This window comes from Rutidosis leptorrhynchoides, chromosome 1 (assembly GCF_046630445.1).
Source record: "Rutidosis leptorrhynchoides isolate AG116_Rl617_1_P2 chromosome 1, CSIRO_AGI_Rlap_v1, whole genome shotgun sequence".
Taxonomy (NCBI): domain Eukaryota; kingdom Viridiplantae; phylum Streptophyta; class Magnoliopsida; order Asterales; family Asteraceae; genus Rutidosis; species Rutidosis leptorrhynchoides.
In genome coordinates, this window is record NC_092333.1 from 78894786 (window position 1) to 78915274 (window position 20489).

The 20489-nt window shown below is 31.7% G+C and overlaps 1 protein-coding gene across 1 annotated transcript; it reads left to right on the top strand.

Moving 5' to 3' along the window:
* Positions 1 to 2650: 2650 nt before the first annotated feature.
* LOC139861934 (probable ADP-ribosylation factor GTPase-activating protein AGD9) lies at positions 2651 to 6405 on the top strand. The gene is made up of 7 exons (XM_071850460.1): positions 2651 to 2719; positions 2799 to 2917; positions 3842 to 4241; positions 4769 to 5032; positions 5552 to 5674; positions 5888 to 5989; positions 6298 to 6405. The coding sequence occupies exons 1-7, from the start codon at positions 2651 to 2653 to the stop codon at positions 6403 to 6405; spliced, it is 1185 nt and encodes a 394-aa protein (XP_071706561.1).
* Positions 6406 to 20489: the final 14084 nt, after the last annotated feature.

Sequence of the window (20489 nt, forward strand, 5' to 3'; positions counted from 1 at the left end):
GTTTCTTGGTGCTTGATGCTCATCACGGTTCTCATCCTTGATGCGCGTAAGCTTCAAGTGTACAACTTTTTGATGTTTTAGCATCACTTTGACCAAGTTTCAACCATCAACACACAACTAAGAGTAAAAGCTAACATTCTAAACGTTTTGAACATCAAGGTTGTCTCTTTATTGCATAAACACAATAAAGCTTCAACCTTTGTCCTTTTGACACAAGTTTATGCATCTTCATCATATGAGATGATGAAGACTTGATTTTTATCACCATAAAAATTATAAAAGGTTCCAAGTAAGTGGGATCTACAATAATAACTTAGATCTCAAGTATTAAGAAACCCTAAGCTAGAAAGCTTGGATTTTTACAAGATTAATGAGACCATAAGCTAGAAAGCTAAGATGTAGTAAAAGTAATGAGACCATAAGCTAAAAAGCTAAGATCTAAACAAAAAAATGAAACCCTAAGCTAGAAAGCTTGGATCTTTAATGTTCTTGAAGATCCTTAAAGCAAAAAGTTTGATCTACAAGTTACATTAAGATCATAAACAAAAGTTTTGATCTTTTAACAAAAATAAAGTGATCTTAAGCTATAAGGCTTAGATCCATCAAAATAATGAAGATCCAAAGCTAGAAAGCTTGAATCTTTCATGTTCTTGAAGGATTCAAATCAAAGTTTGAATCTATAAGATATAACAAGATCAAAAAGCTAAAAAGCTTGATCCTTTAATGATGATGATGATGTCGAAAATAAAGAAGGAAAAAGAAGAAGAAAATCAAGAAACTTACAAGTTTTAAGTATGAGAAAAACTAGAGAGAATATTAGAGAGCAAGTGTGTGTAAAATGTGAATGAGATCAAGTGTGAAATGGGAGATCAAGGCTTGATATTTATAGTGGTGGTGGGGGTGTTTGGCCGTGGGTTTTGGGGGGACAAGGGAGACAACCTTTTGCTTTTTGCATGGTGGTGGTCTAAAGGTGATGCTTGTTGTTGGGATCCCATGCTACATGTGTGGTAATGGTTAACAAAAATGCTAGTATGTTGGCTCATATTAATGGGTTTTTGTCTTACATTTTAATGGGTCATAAACTTATTAAAGTTGGGCTAATTTAAGAGTCCATTAGCTAGAGTAGGGTGGGCTTAAGTCCAATAAGGTAGAAAGTCCATTAAGACTAACTAGTGTGCATTAGTAAATTACTAAGCGTAATTAAGCAACCAATAAGCCAAGTAATTGTCATTAGAAAATAACAATTAGTATTACGTAGTCATAATATTCCAATTATGACCAAAGTTTAACGTGTACAAAGTACATAGCTCGTTCTAAACGTCAAGTGACACTAACGGTCATAAAAGTATTCGAGGATCAAGTTAAGTGATTACGCACTTAACAACACGTTGTAAGATACTAACGAAAGTAATTAACATGAAGTAAGATCCCAGAGCATAAATTAGCTCAGTACGCACATATACGCAGATTCGTGAAAGTATAGAGCACAAAAATATAAGTCGAAAAAGTCGGGTCGTTACATTATTACTTCTATATTTAAGTTATATTACGTAATTGTAGTTTAATTGTACATTATTATACATTTTATTTTATTTTAATAATATATACAATATAATATAGATATATAGATATAATATATAGATACAAACATCTTAAAATAACTTTCAACAACAATTTACAAAAAACTTTTGGTTTATATGTGTGTGTGTGTGTATGTATATATATATATATATATATATATATATATATATATATATATATATATATATATATATATATATATATATATTGAAAGGATCCATAGAGAACTAAAATATGTAGAGAACTCATAGAACTCATAGATTGAACTTCAATCTCTGTGGAGATTGAGCTTAAAAAAAAAAAACCTAAAAAAAGCAGTCAATCTGGACACTAAAAAAAGTCAATCTGCAAAAAAAAAAAAAAAAACTTAAAAAAAACAGTCAATCTGCAAAAAAAAACAAAAAACTGAAGAAAAAAAAAGTCAATATGAAAAAAAAAACTGCAACAAAAAAAAGTCAATCTGCACAGAAAAAAGTTAATCTGCAAAAAAAAACTGACAAAAAAAGTCAATCTGCACGCAGATTGAGTTGACTCAATCTGCACAAAAAAAATCAATCTGCACAGAAAAAGAGTCAATCTGTAAAAAAAGTCAATCTGTACGCAGAGTGACTCAATCTGAACAAAAAAAAGTCAATCTGCACAGAAAAAAAGTCAATCTGCAAAAAAAAAAAAAAACCTGCAAAAAAGAAATCTGCAAAAAAAAAAAAGTCAAATATGCACAGAAAAAAAAAATGTCAGAGATTGACTCAATCTGCACGAGTTCCATAGGTTCTCTACTACCTTTGGTTCTCCATGGATCCTCACTATATATATATATATATATATATATATATATATATATATATATTAATATTGTAATATTTTAATTTTAATTAATAATAATAATAATAATAAAAATATAGATAACAAAATAAAAAAATAACAACAAAAGAAATTAGCGGTTAAACATATATCTCGATAGATCATATTTCCTGTACGTATCCGTTTCGTCGATTGTTTAATTTTTGTTTCTGAAGGATCTGTACGTTCTTGGAAGAATCTTGATAATCAACATTCATATTGTTCGATAATGGCTTCCGATATATTCACCGATAAAAACGCCGTTTTCCGGAAGCTCAAAGCCAAATCAGAAAATAAGGTCAGCTTTATATTCCAATTTTTAACCTGCATGTCCTTCAATCTTTCAGCTTTATACATAAACATTTTGTTTGTATCAGATTTGTTTTGATTGTAACGCCAAGAACCCTACGTGGGCGTCCGTAACATACGGCGTTTTCTTGTGTCTAGATTGTTCCGCAACGCATCGTAGCCTCGGTGTTCATATCAGCTTTGTTAGGTAATATTATTACTTTTCATTCTCCTTGTTCTTTACCTAAATGTGCAATTCGTTGATAATTAGGTTTTAGAATGAGTTATTAATAATTACTAAAGGTGGTGGAATTTTAATCTATTTGAAGTAATTAATAAGTAGGAGGGATTAATGTGTGAGCTGTAGTAAGTTTCCAAGTTTGATCGAGATGTAGCAATCAATATATGAAATTGAAGCTTTTTTGAGAATGGAGAAGATAGGTTTTCGATACAGTGATTAGGTAAGGTTTATATATATATTGTTTAGTGTCGCAGTTATTCTACTCTGTATTATTTTAACACACTGGCACAGAAATAAGTGTTTCTGAACGATTTGTTTGTTTGCATAACATCAGGCTATATCACAGTTGGTGGTTTAATCAATGCTTGTGATTAGTAGTTTGTACAGTTGGTGATGTTGATGAACTTAGAGGTGGCAATTCGTGTTGGGTTGGCTTGGGTTAGCGGGTTGAGATTATCCAACCCAAACCCGACCTGATTTGATAAAAGGTTCTTAGGTTGTGGGTTTGATAGTACTCAACCCGACCCAACCCACCAAATCAAATAGCGAAATGGGTCAATGGGTTGATGGACTGATTTCAGGTCAAAGTTAGCTGTTTAGTTTTGGGTCAGCTGTTTGGTTCTTGTTCTATTGAAGTTGCCATTTCGCTAGAAAAATAGGTTCTTAAGACCCTATTAAGGTCACAATATGGTATAATACCCATGTATTACATCTTGTGAGGTCGTATGTTAGTATCCAACTGCAATGAACTATTGTTCAATATCATCTTGTGTGTTTTGCACTACGAGACTACATATCTAATTGGAGAGGCAATTGACTCTGAGAAGTCATTTTATACCATCCTTGAATCTCAATGTTATTTTTCACTGACCGTTTTCTTGACTTTTGCAGGTCAACCAATTTAGATTCATGGACACCAGAACAATTAAAGACGATGACTTTCGGTGGAAATAATCGCGCCGAGATCTTTTTTAAGCAACACGGGTGGAGTGGCGGAGGCAAAATTGATGCAAAGTACACCTCAAGGGCAGCTCAATTATATAAACAATTACTTGCAAAAGATGTTTCAAAAAGCTCCACAGATTCTAGCTTACCATCATCCCCAACAGGTTCACCTAACTTTACGCCCCACGAATCCCCAAAAAAAAGCTCGTCAGTAAAAGATGACACAAATGTGTTCGCTCCTTTGAAACCTCCTTCAAAAATACTTACGAGTTCTGTGAAAAAACCTATTGGTGCCAAAAAAACTGGGAAGTCTGGTGGGCTCGGTGCAAAGAAGCTTAGTAGTAAGGTAGACCAGCTATCACAATCTCACTTAGACGTGGATACTTCGACCCGTTTACGTATGAAAGAGTAGATTTGGTTGTTTTTATCTCGAAGAGGGCAAACGGGTCAATGTAAGACATTTAGATAAAAGCGAACGGGTCAAATGGGTCGGATGGGATGAAAGTCAACCAAAGTATAATATTATTGCATATACCTTTATGGCTTGCCCGTCATGCTACCTCTAGTCTAAGTGGTCATTATCAATCAAAACTTGAATTGTTCTTACCGTAATTTCATTGTTTCTCTTATAGTAACTTTTTGTTATGCAAGTCATTTTAGCGCATTAATTTGTATTTTGTACACATTGTGGACAATTCATACTGGACATTATTCTTTTTGTCTTTGAAAGACAATGAATCAGACTCCTAACCTCCTATTACTTACATTTTTTTGAGGATTTATTTTGGAATTTATTTGATTATTTATTTTTATTATTTTTAGTATGTACATTTTGTGTACATAAAGCATTGAAAGTTTATTAATAATGTGCAGAAAAACGAAAGTTTATACGAACAGAAGCCAGAAGAGCCAGTTGCACAAGTGTCCGCCTCAGCAAGTAGTACACCGCAATCAGCCGTAGCCGTAACACCTTGCAGCTCTCGTTTCGAGTATGTAGATACCTTTCTCGATGCAGAGTCGGGCCCACAAAGCGTTAGCTCAATTAGTCATGTTGCACCACCTAAAACATCCAGTTTCTTTGGAGATTATGAAATGAACAGCGGTTTTATGAGAAAAAGTAACTCAATGAAATTCCCGGTATGTAATGTCTACCCATGTTAGAATCTGTGAACTCGTGTTATATAACTAGCAATCAAGACCCATACACCAAAAATTGGGTCCATTGGGTCAACCATTTTGGGTCCATTGGGTCTAGAGAAAGCAAAGGGAATGGGTCCAATATGTACCCATCTTTATTCCTTCAATATGTTAGAAGGTCCATATAGACCCGTTGAAACCTATTACCAACCCATTAGTCGAAAAATTAAAAAAACTACAAAAATATGAAAAAATAAAAAAACTTAGAGAATTAGAAATATTAAAAAAATAATTAAAATTTATTTAAAAAAAAAATGCTAACTTTTTTAAAAAAGTAATAAATAATAAAAAAAAATTGAATTTTTTTTTTATGAAATAAAGAAAATATTTTATACGAAAAAATGGGTCTCGACCCGACCCAACCCGTTTGGACCTGACCCGCTCAACCCGTTTGAATTTTGAGACCCGTTCGACCCATGACCCGTTTTGACCCAACATGATATGTGGTTTGTTTTTCAGGTTTCAGAAACTGATGAGGCAAGACAGAAGTTCTCTAATGCTAAGTCTATTTCTTCAGTGCAATTTTTCGGGGATCAGAACAGAGTTAACATGGATAGTCAACTATCTCTTCAAAGATTCTCGGTATGTATTTGGTAATTTTTTTTTTTTTTTTTTTAAATTGATTTTACCTATCTTTATTTAGCAGCTCACAGTGTAGCTTGTGTTTTGGTGGTTTTAATACCTGGTTATGTAACGATACATTTAATATGTGTGGTTTGAATACTTGTTTAATTGCTAAATTGTTATACCTGATTATGTAACGATATTAAGGAATATTAGTGTGTTGTGTTTTAGGGGTCGGCGGCCATCTCAAGTGCTGATCTTTTTGGTCATGAATCGCCTAATGCTAATGTTGATCTCACTGCTAGTGACCTTATCAACCGCTTGTCTTTCCAGGTATAGTGCTTTAGGTGGGAATCAGTTTAAAATTTCAAGAGTTAAGGGTGGCGATTACAACCGATTTCCATTAACTAGGGTTTATAGGGGCCCCACGTTTATGCTAACAGGTTAAAAGGGTATACTGAAAAGAACAAACCACAAATATATTTATGAGTCAACCACACATATCCAAACTCATTTTGACAAGTTATTCAACCCACCCGTTTGACCTGTCCGTTTTGACACCTATCTCTAAGATCAGAACTCGCATTGGCTTCTGGAGTAGTAGCTAAGATTGATGATGTAATATGATATATGCATTTCAGGCAAAACAAGATCTATCATCCTTAAAGAACATGGCTGGAGAAACTGGAAAGAAGCTTAGCTCCTTCGCATCGACTATAATGAACGATCTACAAGACAGAATGCTGTAATGGTAACCATGTTATTAGAATTTACTAAAAAGTTGTTTCATAGGAAACTATATGTTTGATGTGCGCGGCTTATGTTTTCGGACTGTATCAAAATCTAAAATCTTAATCGCCATAAAAAAATATCAAAAACATTATTCAACCAAATAGAGTAACGAAAGTAGTTTTAATGGTCAATTTAAACTCTTCATTCACATTTTTGTTCTCTTATTTTGTCAATTTTAATTATTGATCATGCATTCTCTACTTTTTAATTTTATAAAGCATTTCACTTGTTATCTTAATTTTTCTGACGTTTAACATATAACTGAAATTATGAAAAATTTATAAAATTTGTGGTTAGGGAAGGTTAGGGGTGATTTTTTAATATCAAATTACTTTAAATAACTTTTCTGATAAGAGCTTTTTGATAAGTATAGAAACATTTATCCAAAAGGAATATTTGCAGAAATATATTTGTTTGTTTTTCCATTCTTTACCATACGAGCCTACATTCATGGTACTACACCCTCACACTCTTCATCCGAATTTATAATTTTAATTTAAGTAAATACTTTTTGAATCAATCTATTGAAAAAATTTAAACTATTGTCTACCTTGCTTAAGTAGGGTTGTTAGATTAAGCAGTTCCTATATATTGATGTATTTTCATGATTAGACTTAAGGATTTCAGCATCTCAATTTACTACGGAGTATTATGTTTTATTTAGACTTAAAGGATTTCAGGTAAAACTTGTTGCTCATCATTTATAGCTAAATTATGATTAGACACAGAGTCGGATATTGGAGCGTGCAAGGCGTACGGCCGCACATGGCCCAACATCTATAAGAGCTCAGAAAATATATATCTTAATGATATATATCTAGGCTCATTTTACATAAATAGATCCATTTCTTAATTAATAATTTACAAAATTAAAAACGAAAATACATAATCAATGTCGAAAACTTCGTAATTGAATACTCCGCTCCAATACTCTTCATTTGGATCCAATACTCCAACATCGATTCCACCAATATATAAGTAATAATTTAAAAATTACAGTTACATATTTATAAAAAGGTTCACTTTTATATTTTAAACAGGACCAGAAAATTGATATTAAAAAAAAAAAAGACGACACCTAGAATCTAAACAACAACAAAATATATGCGAGTATTATATATTATATTTTATTTCAGGTGATGTTACCTTTTGATAGTACGGTAAATAATGCACACATTGTAATCATAAATTGGATGAAAATTGTACTATGCTTTTAGAAAATTTGTAACACGGGCTTGAGAACCAAACAAACTAATAAAGGACCATGATTTATCTTGTCCTATGTCTTGTCCATTTATCGTGACTCTTTTTACCATACAACGTACCCAATCCATTGTTTATACGCAACATTGTGGTTCTCATTAGCACGAAAAAATCGTTTTTATCAACTACAATTTTGTTCATTCAAAGTTAAGTGTACTCTAGCCAATATATTTACTAGTATAATGATATATATGAATGATCTAAATGAATTAGTGTCGGGTATGAATGTAGATATTAGTGGACCGGAGGTAGATGTCGATTACCATACACGAATATATCTATTATCATATGAAATACATATGTACATATATATACATACATAAATATATACCAACATAGATATAAACAAAAGTTTTTTTTTATTATTATTTTTTGAAAAGCTAGAATTTTTGTTAACAAAAGCCAGAAGTTTTGTTAGTAAACACCAATATATACATAAGTGTTTCGTAACCTAGTTGTTTTTGGGATAAAACTATGATTCATCCACTTTATTTCTTTAAAGTGCATGTGTATAATTTGTAGCTTGTGGTTTAAATGTGATTCTATCTAATTTTAAAAGTGAATAACGAACATGTTGTTATAATTCAGTAGGCTTATAACTACCTTTAGTGGATTGGTTCTTGAATATAGACTTTGAAATATTAAGAACAAGAGTATATGAGTAAAGAGAGAAATTTTCTTGTAAGAATGAGCAAGTATTATGCTTGCTTGAAGGTCTATTTATAGCAAGAATTCAAGTACTTTAGGTAATACAATAACATTAATTTTGTGTATCAAAATTGACTATCCACTCTATTATATTTATATTCTATATATTATAACACTCCCCCTTGGATAGCAATTTTGCTTCATTAGAAATAAACTAGTACTGCCTCGTTAAAAACCTTGCTAAAGAAAAATTCAGTGGGATAAAAACTTTAGTCAAGGGAAAAAGAGTGCAGTATAGAGTTGACTTCCCCTCAAGTAGACATCGTTGAGTCGTCACATCTTTTGAACTTGCCTCATGTCAATATTGTGAACGTGTGTTCTGAAAATAGCAGTTGGGAGTGCTTTGGTGAAAATATCAGCTGAGTTTTTGCTGGATTGAAAATATCTCATTTCAATCTGGTTGTGCTTAATGAGATCTTGATTGTATGAGAAGAATCTAGGAGGTATGTGTTTTGTTCGGTCACTTTTGATATACCATTCTTTCATCTGTGCTATGCAAGCTGCATTATCTTCATAGATAGTTGTTGGACTTTTATCGCGTTCTAGTTCACAAGAATCAGTAATGAGTTGTGTCATTGATCTCAACCAAAAACATTCCCGGGTAGCTTCATGAAATACAATCACTTCGGCATGATTTGATGATGTTGCAACAAGTGTTTTTTTTTTTTTTTTAGAACGCCATGATATTGCGGTACATCCATTTAGGAATACATATCCAGTTTGAGATTTAGCATTATGTGGATCAGATAAATAACCTGCATCTATATAACCAACCAAATCTTGTTTTGAATCGTTAGAGTAAAATAATCATAAATCAGTAGTTCTTCAAGGGTATCAAAACATGTGTTTGATCCTATTCCAGTGTCTTTTGGAAGGAATTGAGCTGAACCTTGTTAACAAATTAACTGCAAAAGAAATGTCAGTTCTTGTATAATTTGTAAGATACATAAGAGACCCAATTCACTAAGATATGTAACTTCTGATTCGTAAAGATCTCCATGATCTTCACGGGGATGAAATGGATCAGCGTTAATATTGAGTGATATATCAACCAATGATTTTGTGTTTAAAAATGTTTTAAAATCTTTTCGGTATAAGTTGTTTGATGTACAAGTAAACCATTAGGCATATGCTCAATTTGCAATCCAAGGTAATACTTGGTTTTTTCAAGATCTTTCATTTCAAATTAATTCTTTAGAAGTTGAATGATTTCATAGATCTCTCTATTTGTTCATATGATGTTAAGACAACTTACAATCACATATCCGAACATTGTTTTCTTAATAAGAACACACGTGCAAATAAGATTATTTGTATACCCTTTTTCTTATCAAATAATCACTTAGTCGGGTATACCACATGCGACCCGATTGTTCAACCCATATAAAGATCTTTATGATTTAATGGAATACATTTCTTTGGTTGATTAAATGCTTTTGATACCTTAAACCTTTTAGGTATATATATATATATATATATATATATATATATATATCAGTATTAAGTGATCCATATATATAAGTAGTAACAACATCCATGAGATGCATTTTTTAAAAAACTGCTACGTTGATTAAGTATCTAAAAGTAATTGCATCTATTACAGGAGGATAAGTTTTCCTCATAATCCATTCTTGGTCTTTGAGAGAAATCTTGAGTTATAAGTCTGACTTGACCTTGTAAGTTTATTTTCTTATTTCCTTTTCGAATTAAAATTCATTTATATCCCATACGTTTCACATCTTTAAAAGTGATAACTATTGAGCCGAAAACTTTTCTTTTATTGAGCGATTCTAATTCAGCTCGTATTGCTCCTTTCAATTGAGCTCAGTCATGTATATTTTGACACTCAATGACAAATTTTGGTTCTAGATCATCATATTTATTCATGATGTCATTATATGAAAAATTCTCATCAATATTTATCATTCCGTTTCGGTTCCATAATATTACATAATTTATTGCAATTTCTATATTTATTATCAATATCCTCTGCAGAAGGAGTATTGAAATTTGGTTCTTCTTGAACACTTTATTTTACCTCATTATCAGCTGATTTTATTTTCGAGGATTTTTATCTTCAGAACCAATTGATCTTCCACGTTTCATGCGTGGCATGAAATGTCCCGTTCTTATTGATTAAAAACGTTCCATATTAATTGATTTCGTTGCGAGGTTTTGACCTCTATATGAGACGTTTTTCAAAGACTGCATTCATTTTTAAAACAAACCATAACCTTTATTTCATAAATAAAGGTTTAAAAAGCTTTACGTAGATTATCAAATAATGATAATCTAAAATATCCTGTTTACACACGACCATTACATAATGGTTTACAATACAAATATGTTACATCGAAATCAGTTTCTTGAATGCAGTTTTTACACAATATCATACAAACATGGACTCTAAATCTTGTCCTTATTTTAGTATGCAACAGCGGAAGCTCTTAGTATTCACCTGAGAATAAACATGCTTTAAACGTCAACAAAAATGTTGGTGAGTTATAGGTTTAACCTATATATATCAAATCGTAACAATAGACCACAAGATTTCATATTTCAATACACATCCCATACATAGAGATAAAAATCATTCATATGGTGAACACCTGGTAACCAACATTAACAAGATGCATATATAAGAATATCCCCATCATTCCGGGACACCCTTCGGATATGATATAAATTTCGAAGTACTAAAGTATCCGGTACTTTGGATGAGGTTTGTTAGGCCCAATAGATCTATCTTTAGGATTCGCGTCAATTAGGGTGTCTGTTCCCTAATTCTTAGATTACCAAACTTAATAAAAAGGGGCATATTCGATTTCGATAATTCAACCATAGAATGTAGTTTCACGTACTTGTGTCTATTTTGTAAATCATTTATAAAACCTGCATGTATTCTCATCCCAAAAATATTAGATTTTAAAAGTGGGACTATAACTCACTTTTACAGATTTTTACTTCGTCGGGAAGTAAGACTTGGCCACTGGTTGATTCACGAACCTATAACAATATATACATATATATCAAAGTATGTTCAAAATATATTTACAACACTTTTAATATATTTTGATGTTTTAAGTTTATTAAGTCAGCTGTCCTCGTTAGTAACCTACAACTAGTTGTCCACAGTTAGATGTACAGAAATAAATCGATAAATATTATCTTGAATCAATCCACGACCCAGTGTATACGTATCTCAGTATTGATCACAACTCAAACTATATATATTTTGGAATCAACCTCAACCCTGTATAGCTAACTCCAACATTCACATATAGAGTGTCTATGGTTGTTCCGAAATATATATAGATGTGTCGACATGATAGGTCGAAACATTGTATACGTGTCTATGGTATCTCAAGATTACATAATATACAATACAAGTTGATTAAGTTATGGTTGGAATAGATTTGTTACCAATTTTCACGTAGCTAAAATGAGAAAAATTATCCAATCTTGTTTTACCCATAACTTCTTCATTTTAAATCCGTTTTGAGTGAATCAAATTGCTATGGTTTCATATTGAACTCTATTTTATGAATCTAAACAGAAAAAGTATAGGTTTATAGTTGGAAAAATAAGTTACAAGTCGTTTTTGTAAAGGTAGTCATTTCAGTCGAAAGAACGACGTCTTGATGACCATTTTAGAAAACATACTTCCACTTTGAGTTTAACCATAATTTTTGGATATAGTTTCATGTTCATAATAAAAATCATTTTCTCAGAATAACAACTTTTAAATCAAAGTTTATCATAGTTTTTAATTAACTAACCCAAAACAGCCCGCGGTGTTACTACGACGGCGTAAATTCGGTTTTACGGTGTTTTTCGTGTTTTCAGGTTTTAAATCATTAAGTTAGCATATCATATAGATATAGAACATGTGTTTAGTTGATTTTAAAAGTCAAGTTAGAAGGATTAACTTTTATTTGCGAACAAGTTTAGAATTAACTAAACTATGTTCTAGTGATTACAAGTTTAAACCTTCGAATAAGATAGCTTTATATGTATGAATCGAATGATGTTATGAACATCATTACTACCTCAAGTTCCTTGGATAAACCTACTGGAAATGATAAAAATAGATCTAGCTTCAAAGGATCCTTGGATGGCTTGAAAGTTCTTGAAGCAGAATCATGACGCGAAAATAATTTCAAGTAAGATTTCCACTCGAAATAAGATTGTTATAGTTATAGAAATTGAATTAAAGTTTGAATATGATTATTACCTTGTATTAGAAAGATAAACTACTGTAAATAACAAAGGTTTCTTGATCTTGGATGATTACTTGGAATGGATTTAGAAAACTTGGAAGTAAACTTGCAATCTTGGAAGTATTCTTGATTTTATGAAACTAGAACTTTTGGAATTTATGAAGAACACTTAGAACTTGAAGATAGAACTTGAGAGAGATCAATTAGATGAAGAAAATTGAAGAATGAAAGTGTTTGTAGGTATTTTTGGTCGTTGGTGTATGGATTAGATATAAAGGATATGTAATTTTGTTTTCATGTAAATAAGTCATGAATGATTACTCATATTTTTGTAATTTTATGAGATATTTTATGCTAGTTGCCAAATGATGGTTCCCAAATGTGTTAGGTGACTCACATGGGCTGCTAAGAGCTGATCATTGGAGTGTATATACCAATAGTACATATATCTAAAAGCTGTGTATTGTACGAGTACGAATACGGGTGCATAGGAGTAGAATTGGTGATGAAACTGAACGAGGATGTAATTGTAAGCATTTTTGTTAAGTAGAAGTATTTTGATAAGTGTCTTGAAGTCTTTCAAAAGTGTATGAATACATATTAAAACACTACATGTATATACATTTTAACTGAGTCGTTAAGTCATCGTTAGTCGTTACATGTAAATGTTGTTTTGAAACCTTTAGGTTAACGATCTTGTTGAATGTTGTTAACCCATTATTTATTATAACAAACGAGATGTTAAATTGTTATATTATCATGATATTATGATATATAATATATCTTAGTATGATATATATACAGTTAAATGTCGTTACCACGATAATCGTTACATATATGTCTCGTTTCGAAATCATTAAGTTAGTAGTCTTATTTTTACATATGTATTTCATTGTTAATACACTTAATAATATATTTACTTATCATTTAACATAATTAACCAAGTGTATCAATATCTTAATATGATTCATATGTACCTAGTAAGACGTTGTTATAACGATAATCGTTATATATATCGTTTTCGAGTTTCTTAAATTAATAGTCTCATTTTTATGTATATAACTCATTGTTAAAATACCTAATGAGATACATACTTATAATAAAATCATGTTAACTATATATATAACCATATATATGTCATCATATAGTTTTTACAAGTTTTAACGTTCGTGAATCACCGGTCAACTTGGGTGGTTAATTGTCTATATGAAACCTATTTCAATTAATCAAGTCTTAACAAGTTTGATTGCTTAACATGTTGGAAACACTTAATCATGTAAATAACAATTTCATTTAATATATATATAAACATGGAAAAGTTCGGGTCACTACATGGCAAAGACTCAAGAGTGACATTATTGCCAGCTTTTGAAATTTCAATTTGAGCTGGAGCATTTACTGCTATTATATAAGATTTAGTCACTCTTTTTGTATCTTTAAATGCATCACGTAATCGATTTGCAAGTTCTTGCATATGCATTATTTTTGAACTTTCGTTTCACATTCTTTTGTGCGAGGATCAAGATACCTTAATTGATGTTCACACCATGAAACATCATTTTATTTATGTTTCATTTCTCCCCCTAATCTAGGGAACAATTTTTTATTAAAATGACAATCAGCAAAACGTGCTGTAAAAACATCACCCGTCATGGGTTCAATATATCTTATAATTGAAGATGTTTCATATCCAATATATATATCCCCATCCTCCTTTGAGGGCTCATTTAGTGCGTTGTGGTTGTGCAACTAGAACATATATTGCACAATCAAATGTTCTAATGGTGGGAAATATTTGGCTCTCGGCCAAAATCAAGTTGTAGGGGAGAATTTTTGTAAGTTGCACTTTGTCTAATGTGAAATAATATCGCATCATGTAAATTTGCATGTCCCCATATATATCACCGTGAATTCTTTCAAGAAACATTGGTGATTCTTTCTCAATGTGTTTTTCATTAATCATCATATGTGCTTTTCATTAATCACCATATGTGCTTTTTCATTAATCACTATATGCGCTTTTCTGCATATATCTTTTTTACCATATGCGCTTTTCATCATATGCGCTTTTCATCATATGCGCTTTTAATCATTTGCGTTTTTAATCATATGCTTTTAATCATATGCTCTTTTAATCATATGCGCTTTTAATCATATGCGCTGCGCTTTTCATCATATGCACTTTTCATCATATGCGCCTTTAATCATATGCTTTTAATCATATGCGTTATGGTCTAAAATCATTTATTTATGAGTGATACATAACAAGCTAGGCATCTTAGAAAATTCAAACCATTCAAGTCTCAAGGTAGCTCAGGGTTTATTTAATCAAGATTTTTTTAATAGATTATGAGTTAGTGATCTGATTACTTGTTTTGTGAGAAAGAAGATTCCGTACAAATTAATGTTAATATACGCATAGAAATATGTACAAAAATATGAATCATAATAGTTTTAGAAAAATAGAATCCGTTCCTGAACTATTTAAAAGCTACACAATGTTTTTATTTATTTGTTTTCAACGGATACTCCGGGAGCTTACTTCAAACGAAACAGTCTTCAAAAATATATTTCTATGTGGTTCCCATCCATTATGAGTTATAGTCATATTATTTATAAATTTAGAAATATGAGTATACAAAACTTAAGCCTAGTCAAAGAGCAAGTGCATCGACCTTATTTGACCAAAACAGTTACATCAATAAAAAAAATGACAAAATAAAATATGAACTTGGACCAAGCCTTCGCGGCTGTTAAAAACACACGTAATATTTCAATAATCAAAAACCAAATTCTCTACTTCGTAATATGACTAGATGGTAGGAATGATAAGAGTATGACTTGTCAAGCACTAAACCTATGTATTTTAACTTATATCTAAATCTAAATGCAAGTTGACGTTTAACATTTTTAGAAACCTAACTTTATTGGTAACCTCTTTTAAATAGTTTATTATTAATATTTATTATTATTTACTTTCCACATTCGGTTTATTTTCTTTAAATTAAAAGACTACCAATTATTAAAGGTTGATTAAATAACCACTTCCTAATCCACTTATTTATTGTATAGGGTAGCCAACTTTACTAAACAAGCCAAAATCAAAGTGGTGGTGATGAGCTGTCAACTTGATGTGCATATCAACATTCCAAAACAAACCGACTGAATATCAAAATTTTTTGCAATGATCATTATTTTGATTTAATTATTATTGTTGATCTATGTTTTGATTAGTTTAATCATAAAGTATTATATGTTTCGTATATTCTAATTAAAGTTAGTCTCATATATTTATGTCTTAAGTCTATCTATTTATTGCTATAGTATATTGACTAAATCGTTTACTTATGTATCAATTATTACTAAACGTTACGGAATATAAGATATATTCTTACCATATTATACATTTAATATTCAGTCCCAAAAATATAAGAATTTAGTCAACAGATAACACTTTTAACCATGTTTAACTATAATTTATTTTAAATCATATAACCTTATATAACATGTAAGACCAATTAAAGCATTCATGTTAACAAGTCCTCGAATTGCAGCATATGTAGCAAAGATACCAATATAAACATGTACCAATCATAATCAATTATCAATAAATCAACATGCTATGGCAATAAAGTATCAAGCAACTTCTCAATCTGTTTAAAATCAGCCCGAGTTTCGTATGCTCAGTTTATAAAACATAGTCTGATTTAAACTTAACGTAATCTAATGATTTAATCAGTAATACCTTAAATCACAAAATGTATATCTGTACACTTAGTTTCGTACAACGAATCTGTTTAAGTTTGTAGGTAAATTATATACGAAACTGAAACGATTATACATATTATCACAAACATAATAATCATGTATAACACATAATTATAATGAGAACGAAAAGATAGAATGATCTAACCGAATTGAAGGTTGAACCGGGCTTGTGTTTGACACAATTCCCTTAAACAGATTCTGCGTCTGTTCCCAGGGTACACTGGTACGAAGTAGCGTACTGGCGGACTTGAACACTTGCCTTGATTAGTGACTTGTACTTGCTTAGATAAACCTTGATTATACGGAGCACTTCGTGCTGATAACGTGTTATAATTCAGTAGGCTTATAACTACCTTTAGTGGATTGGTTCTTGAATATAGACTTTGAAAATATTAAGAACAAGAGTATATGAGTAAAGAGAGAAATTTTCTTGTAAGAATGAGCAAGTATTATGCTTGCTTGAAGGTCTATTTATAGCAATAATACAAGTACTTTAGGTAATACAATAACATTAATTTTGTGTATCAAAATTGACTATCCACTCTATTATATTTATATTCTATATATTATAACACATGTGACTGATACTTCTAAAATTTAACAAGCTATCTATTGATTTTGGTCGTTCATACTAAAAAACTAAAAACTATTATTCTCGGTTGTCGAAACTATTAAAACTAGTATTGATCGTAGAAAATATAAAATAACTTTTGATTGTACAAATTAAACAAACTGATATATATATAATCATATTAATTAGCAGGATTACTTCGATGAATGTGAAAATGAATGAATGAGTTCTAAATTAAATGAATATAGATACAATATTAATATAAAAATAGAATCATTCGATCCATATCTATTTAATTGTCATCTGCACATGTGGTTAATTGTCAACCTTCTCGTTGTATCCTTTCTCATGATTTATATAATGCTTGCTTTTCAAAATAAACAAATCGTTGAAATTTATATATAACACAATAATATGTACTCATTAGTAAAACTTACAACCATCTTTGAAAGTTATATATAAGTCGATATTATAATACTCCGTAGTAAACAGTAAAAATGAAAGGGAAAAAAGAATTACGGGAATGAAATTATTAAAATGAGTAAATGGCATATAATTGAGAGAATGGTAAAAATGGGGTCAAAAGGAAATGATGATGAGTGTCATGTGGGATGGCCCTTCAGGCCTGACCAGGTCTCACTACTGCCTAAATCAGGGTCTTTAGTTTCAGGTGTCCGTGGTCCGGTATTTTGGGCAATTGGTCAAACATATGTGGACCACTATTTAGATTGTATATTTCATCATGTAATTTCTAAAATTTTCAATACAAATACGAACGATTAATACAAATACGATTTAAGATTAGTTATAATAACAATTAATATAACTAACGATTAATATTAATATAACTACCGATTAATGATCATGCCAAGCAGGGCCGTCTCGTTAATTTCAGAGGCCCTGTTCGAAACTTAAAAAGGGCCCCTATAAATGTTAATTTTTTCAATACGTATAATATATAATTAATACTATGATAGCGTAATCAATAGAATTAAAAAATTTCAAAACAACCGTTGCAAAGTGTTATTCTCAAATAGTTGTCAATTCGTTATAATTACACTATTGTTTATATAAAACCGTAATGCTAACATTTTTTTGTAACAAAGTAATTGGTCAACTCTTTATAGTCAATACTCCAATTACATTGTTTTTTATACCTATAAATGTCAATCTATTAAGTCTTTTTTTGTTAGATGATAGACCGCAAATAAGATATTCTGTTGGTGCATGAATCCCCAGCCGTGGTTTACGTTATCGATTTAATAGTTTCAACAATGTAATGACGTTATTGTGTGACTATTGATTACATTCGTGTTTGTATGTGCTTAATTAAATAATATTCAATATGTTAAACTGCATACACAGTCGACCGAGTGTGTTCACACACTCGTCCGACTGTGTGACTCAGTCGACCGACTGAGTGACTCAGTCGACCGACTGTGTCTGATATGCAGTATATATACGGGTTAAAGCCTCCTTTGTGAGGTTACACATTCCATTAACCCTAGTCGTCTAGTTTTCGTCTCCATTGATCCCTAACACCGATTACCACCGAAATTAATCGTTTAGGCTTCGTTCTAATCTAGATTCAACTCTAGGTTTGACCGATACGAACCCAACGCGACCCAAATCTCGGTTTAAGTCGCCTCTAGTGTTTTCCGCCTCTAGATACGATCCAAGCGACCTAAGATCCGTCCAATAATCGTCTACATATTCCGTTACGATTTACGAATAAATGAATTATTACATATATTTTTCAAAATTTGGGGCCCTTAAAAATTTGGGACCCTGTGCGGTTGCACACTTCGCACATGCACAGTAAACACCCCTGATGCCAAGTGTAGTTACTACCCTCGTTAATGACAAATAAAAGAGACATACACGAAATCCAAATAAGATACAAGGTATCTTTAATGAAGCTCGATTTCGATATTCCTTTTAAAACATCAACGGATTATAATATAAGTCATAGATTTTTGGAATCAACATTTAACAATCAAAGTTTAATAAAAATTTGTTAAATCAATTGGTAAAATCTTTGACCGTATTCTAGAAGACCGTGAATGATGGTAAAAACTTTACGCAAAAAAATTATAATTAGAAGTCCAAAACATGAATAAGTCTAGTTTACTAATTCCAGCTTCTTAGTAAATAGTTCTTTATTTTTTTTATTTTTATTTTTTTTAAAGGCAAAAATTTAATTAACTAAGGAAACATATACAACAGAAAAGCATGTGAGAGCATGCAACAGCCAAAACGAAAACAACATCGAAGCTCAAGGCTTAGTAACAGCCTAAAATAGTAGCTATAAACGAAACGATGAAAACTATAAAACTACACAGCTAGCTATTTGGCCAGGACTAGCCAGGGTCGTCGAACGAACTCGGATTTACAAGCCATTGATTTCAATCTATAGAGAGCTTCTTCGATCTACTTGAAACCCATTCGAAAGATTTGATTTGGATTCACTTAACGTCAATGGACCGTTACCTATTTTTCTTTCAAAAAGAGTAAGGTTTCGGTTTCGCCATATGTAGTAACCGGTTATCCACTCGATAGATTGCCAAAGTAGAGAGGATTGATTCGAAGCTGCTCCTGGCTTCTTTCCACAATATGATTGAGAGGAGTAAAGCGTTGCGTTGTCCAGATTCTACCACTTGAAGATTCGACTCCATAACTCTTTTCCAAATCTACATTGAAGGAAAACATAATTCCACTGTCTCAATATCTTCGTCACAAACGGAGCATCGGACAGAATCTATATCAATTCCCCATTCGTCACAAACAGTTCTTTGATTTTCAAAGGCAATAACATTTAACATTAGTTATAATATAAAACTCAAATATATCACTTAGTAAACACTTCTTGCATCCGCAAACCTCGTTTAGATACCTAGGCTCGATGCTCCACAAATCGGAGAGGATCGATGAAGACGTGTCACACCGTATTAAAGTAGGGTGGATGAAATGGAGGGCAGCGACTGGGGTCTTATGCGACAAGAAGATCCCCCTAAAGCTGAAAGGGAAATTTTACAAGGTGGCAATTAGACCTGCTATGCTATATGGATCTGAATGTTGGCCAATGACGAAGGCACAAGAGAGAAGGATGAAGGTGGCAGAGATGAGGATGCTGAGGTGGACATGCGGTAAAACAATGTTAGATATGATCCCAAATAGTGTTTTTAGGGAGAACCTGAAAGTCAGAAGCATCATCGACAAGCTAAGAGAAGAACGGCTTCGATGGTTTGGACATGTGAGGAGGCGACCCCCTACTGCACCTGTTAGAAGAATCGAGGCACTTACGGTTGACGGTGTAAGGAGAAGGGGTAGACCTACTCGTAGATGGGATGATAGAATTAAGCTCGACTTGAAGGAGCTTTTATTGACCGAGGACATGACTTCCGATAGGCTTACGTGGAGGACTAGAATTAGAATAGACGAGTAGGGTGTGGTTTGTTTTGCATATGTGGGTCTATGTGTTTGTGTGTTTTTGGGTTTGTGGATATGTGTG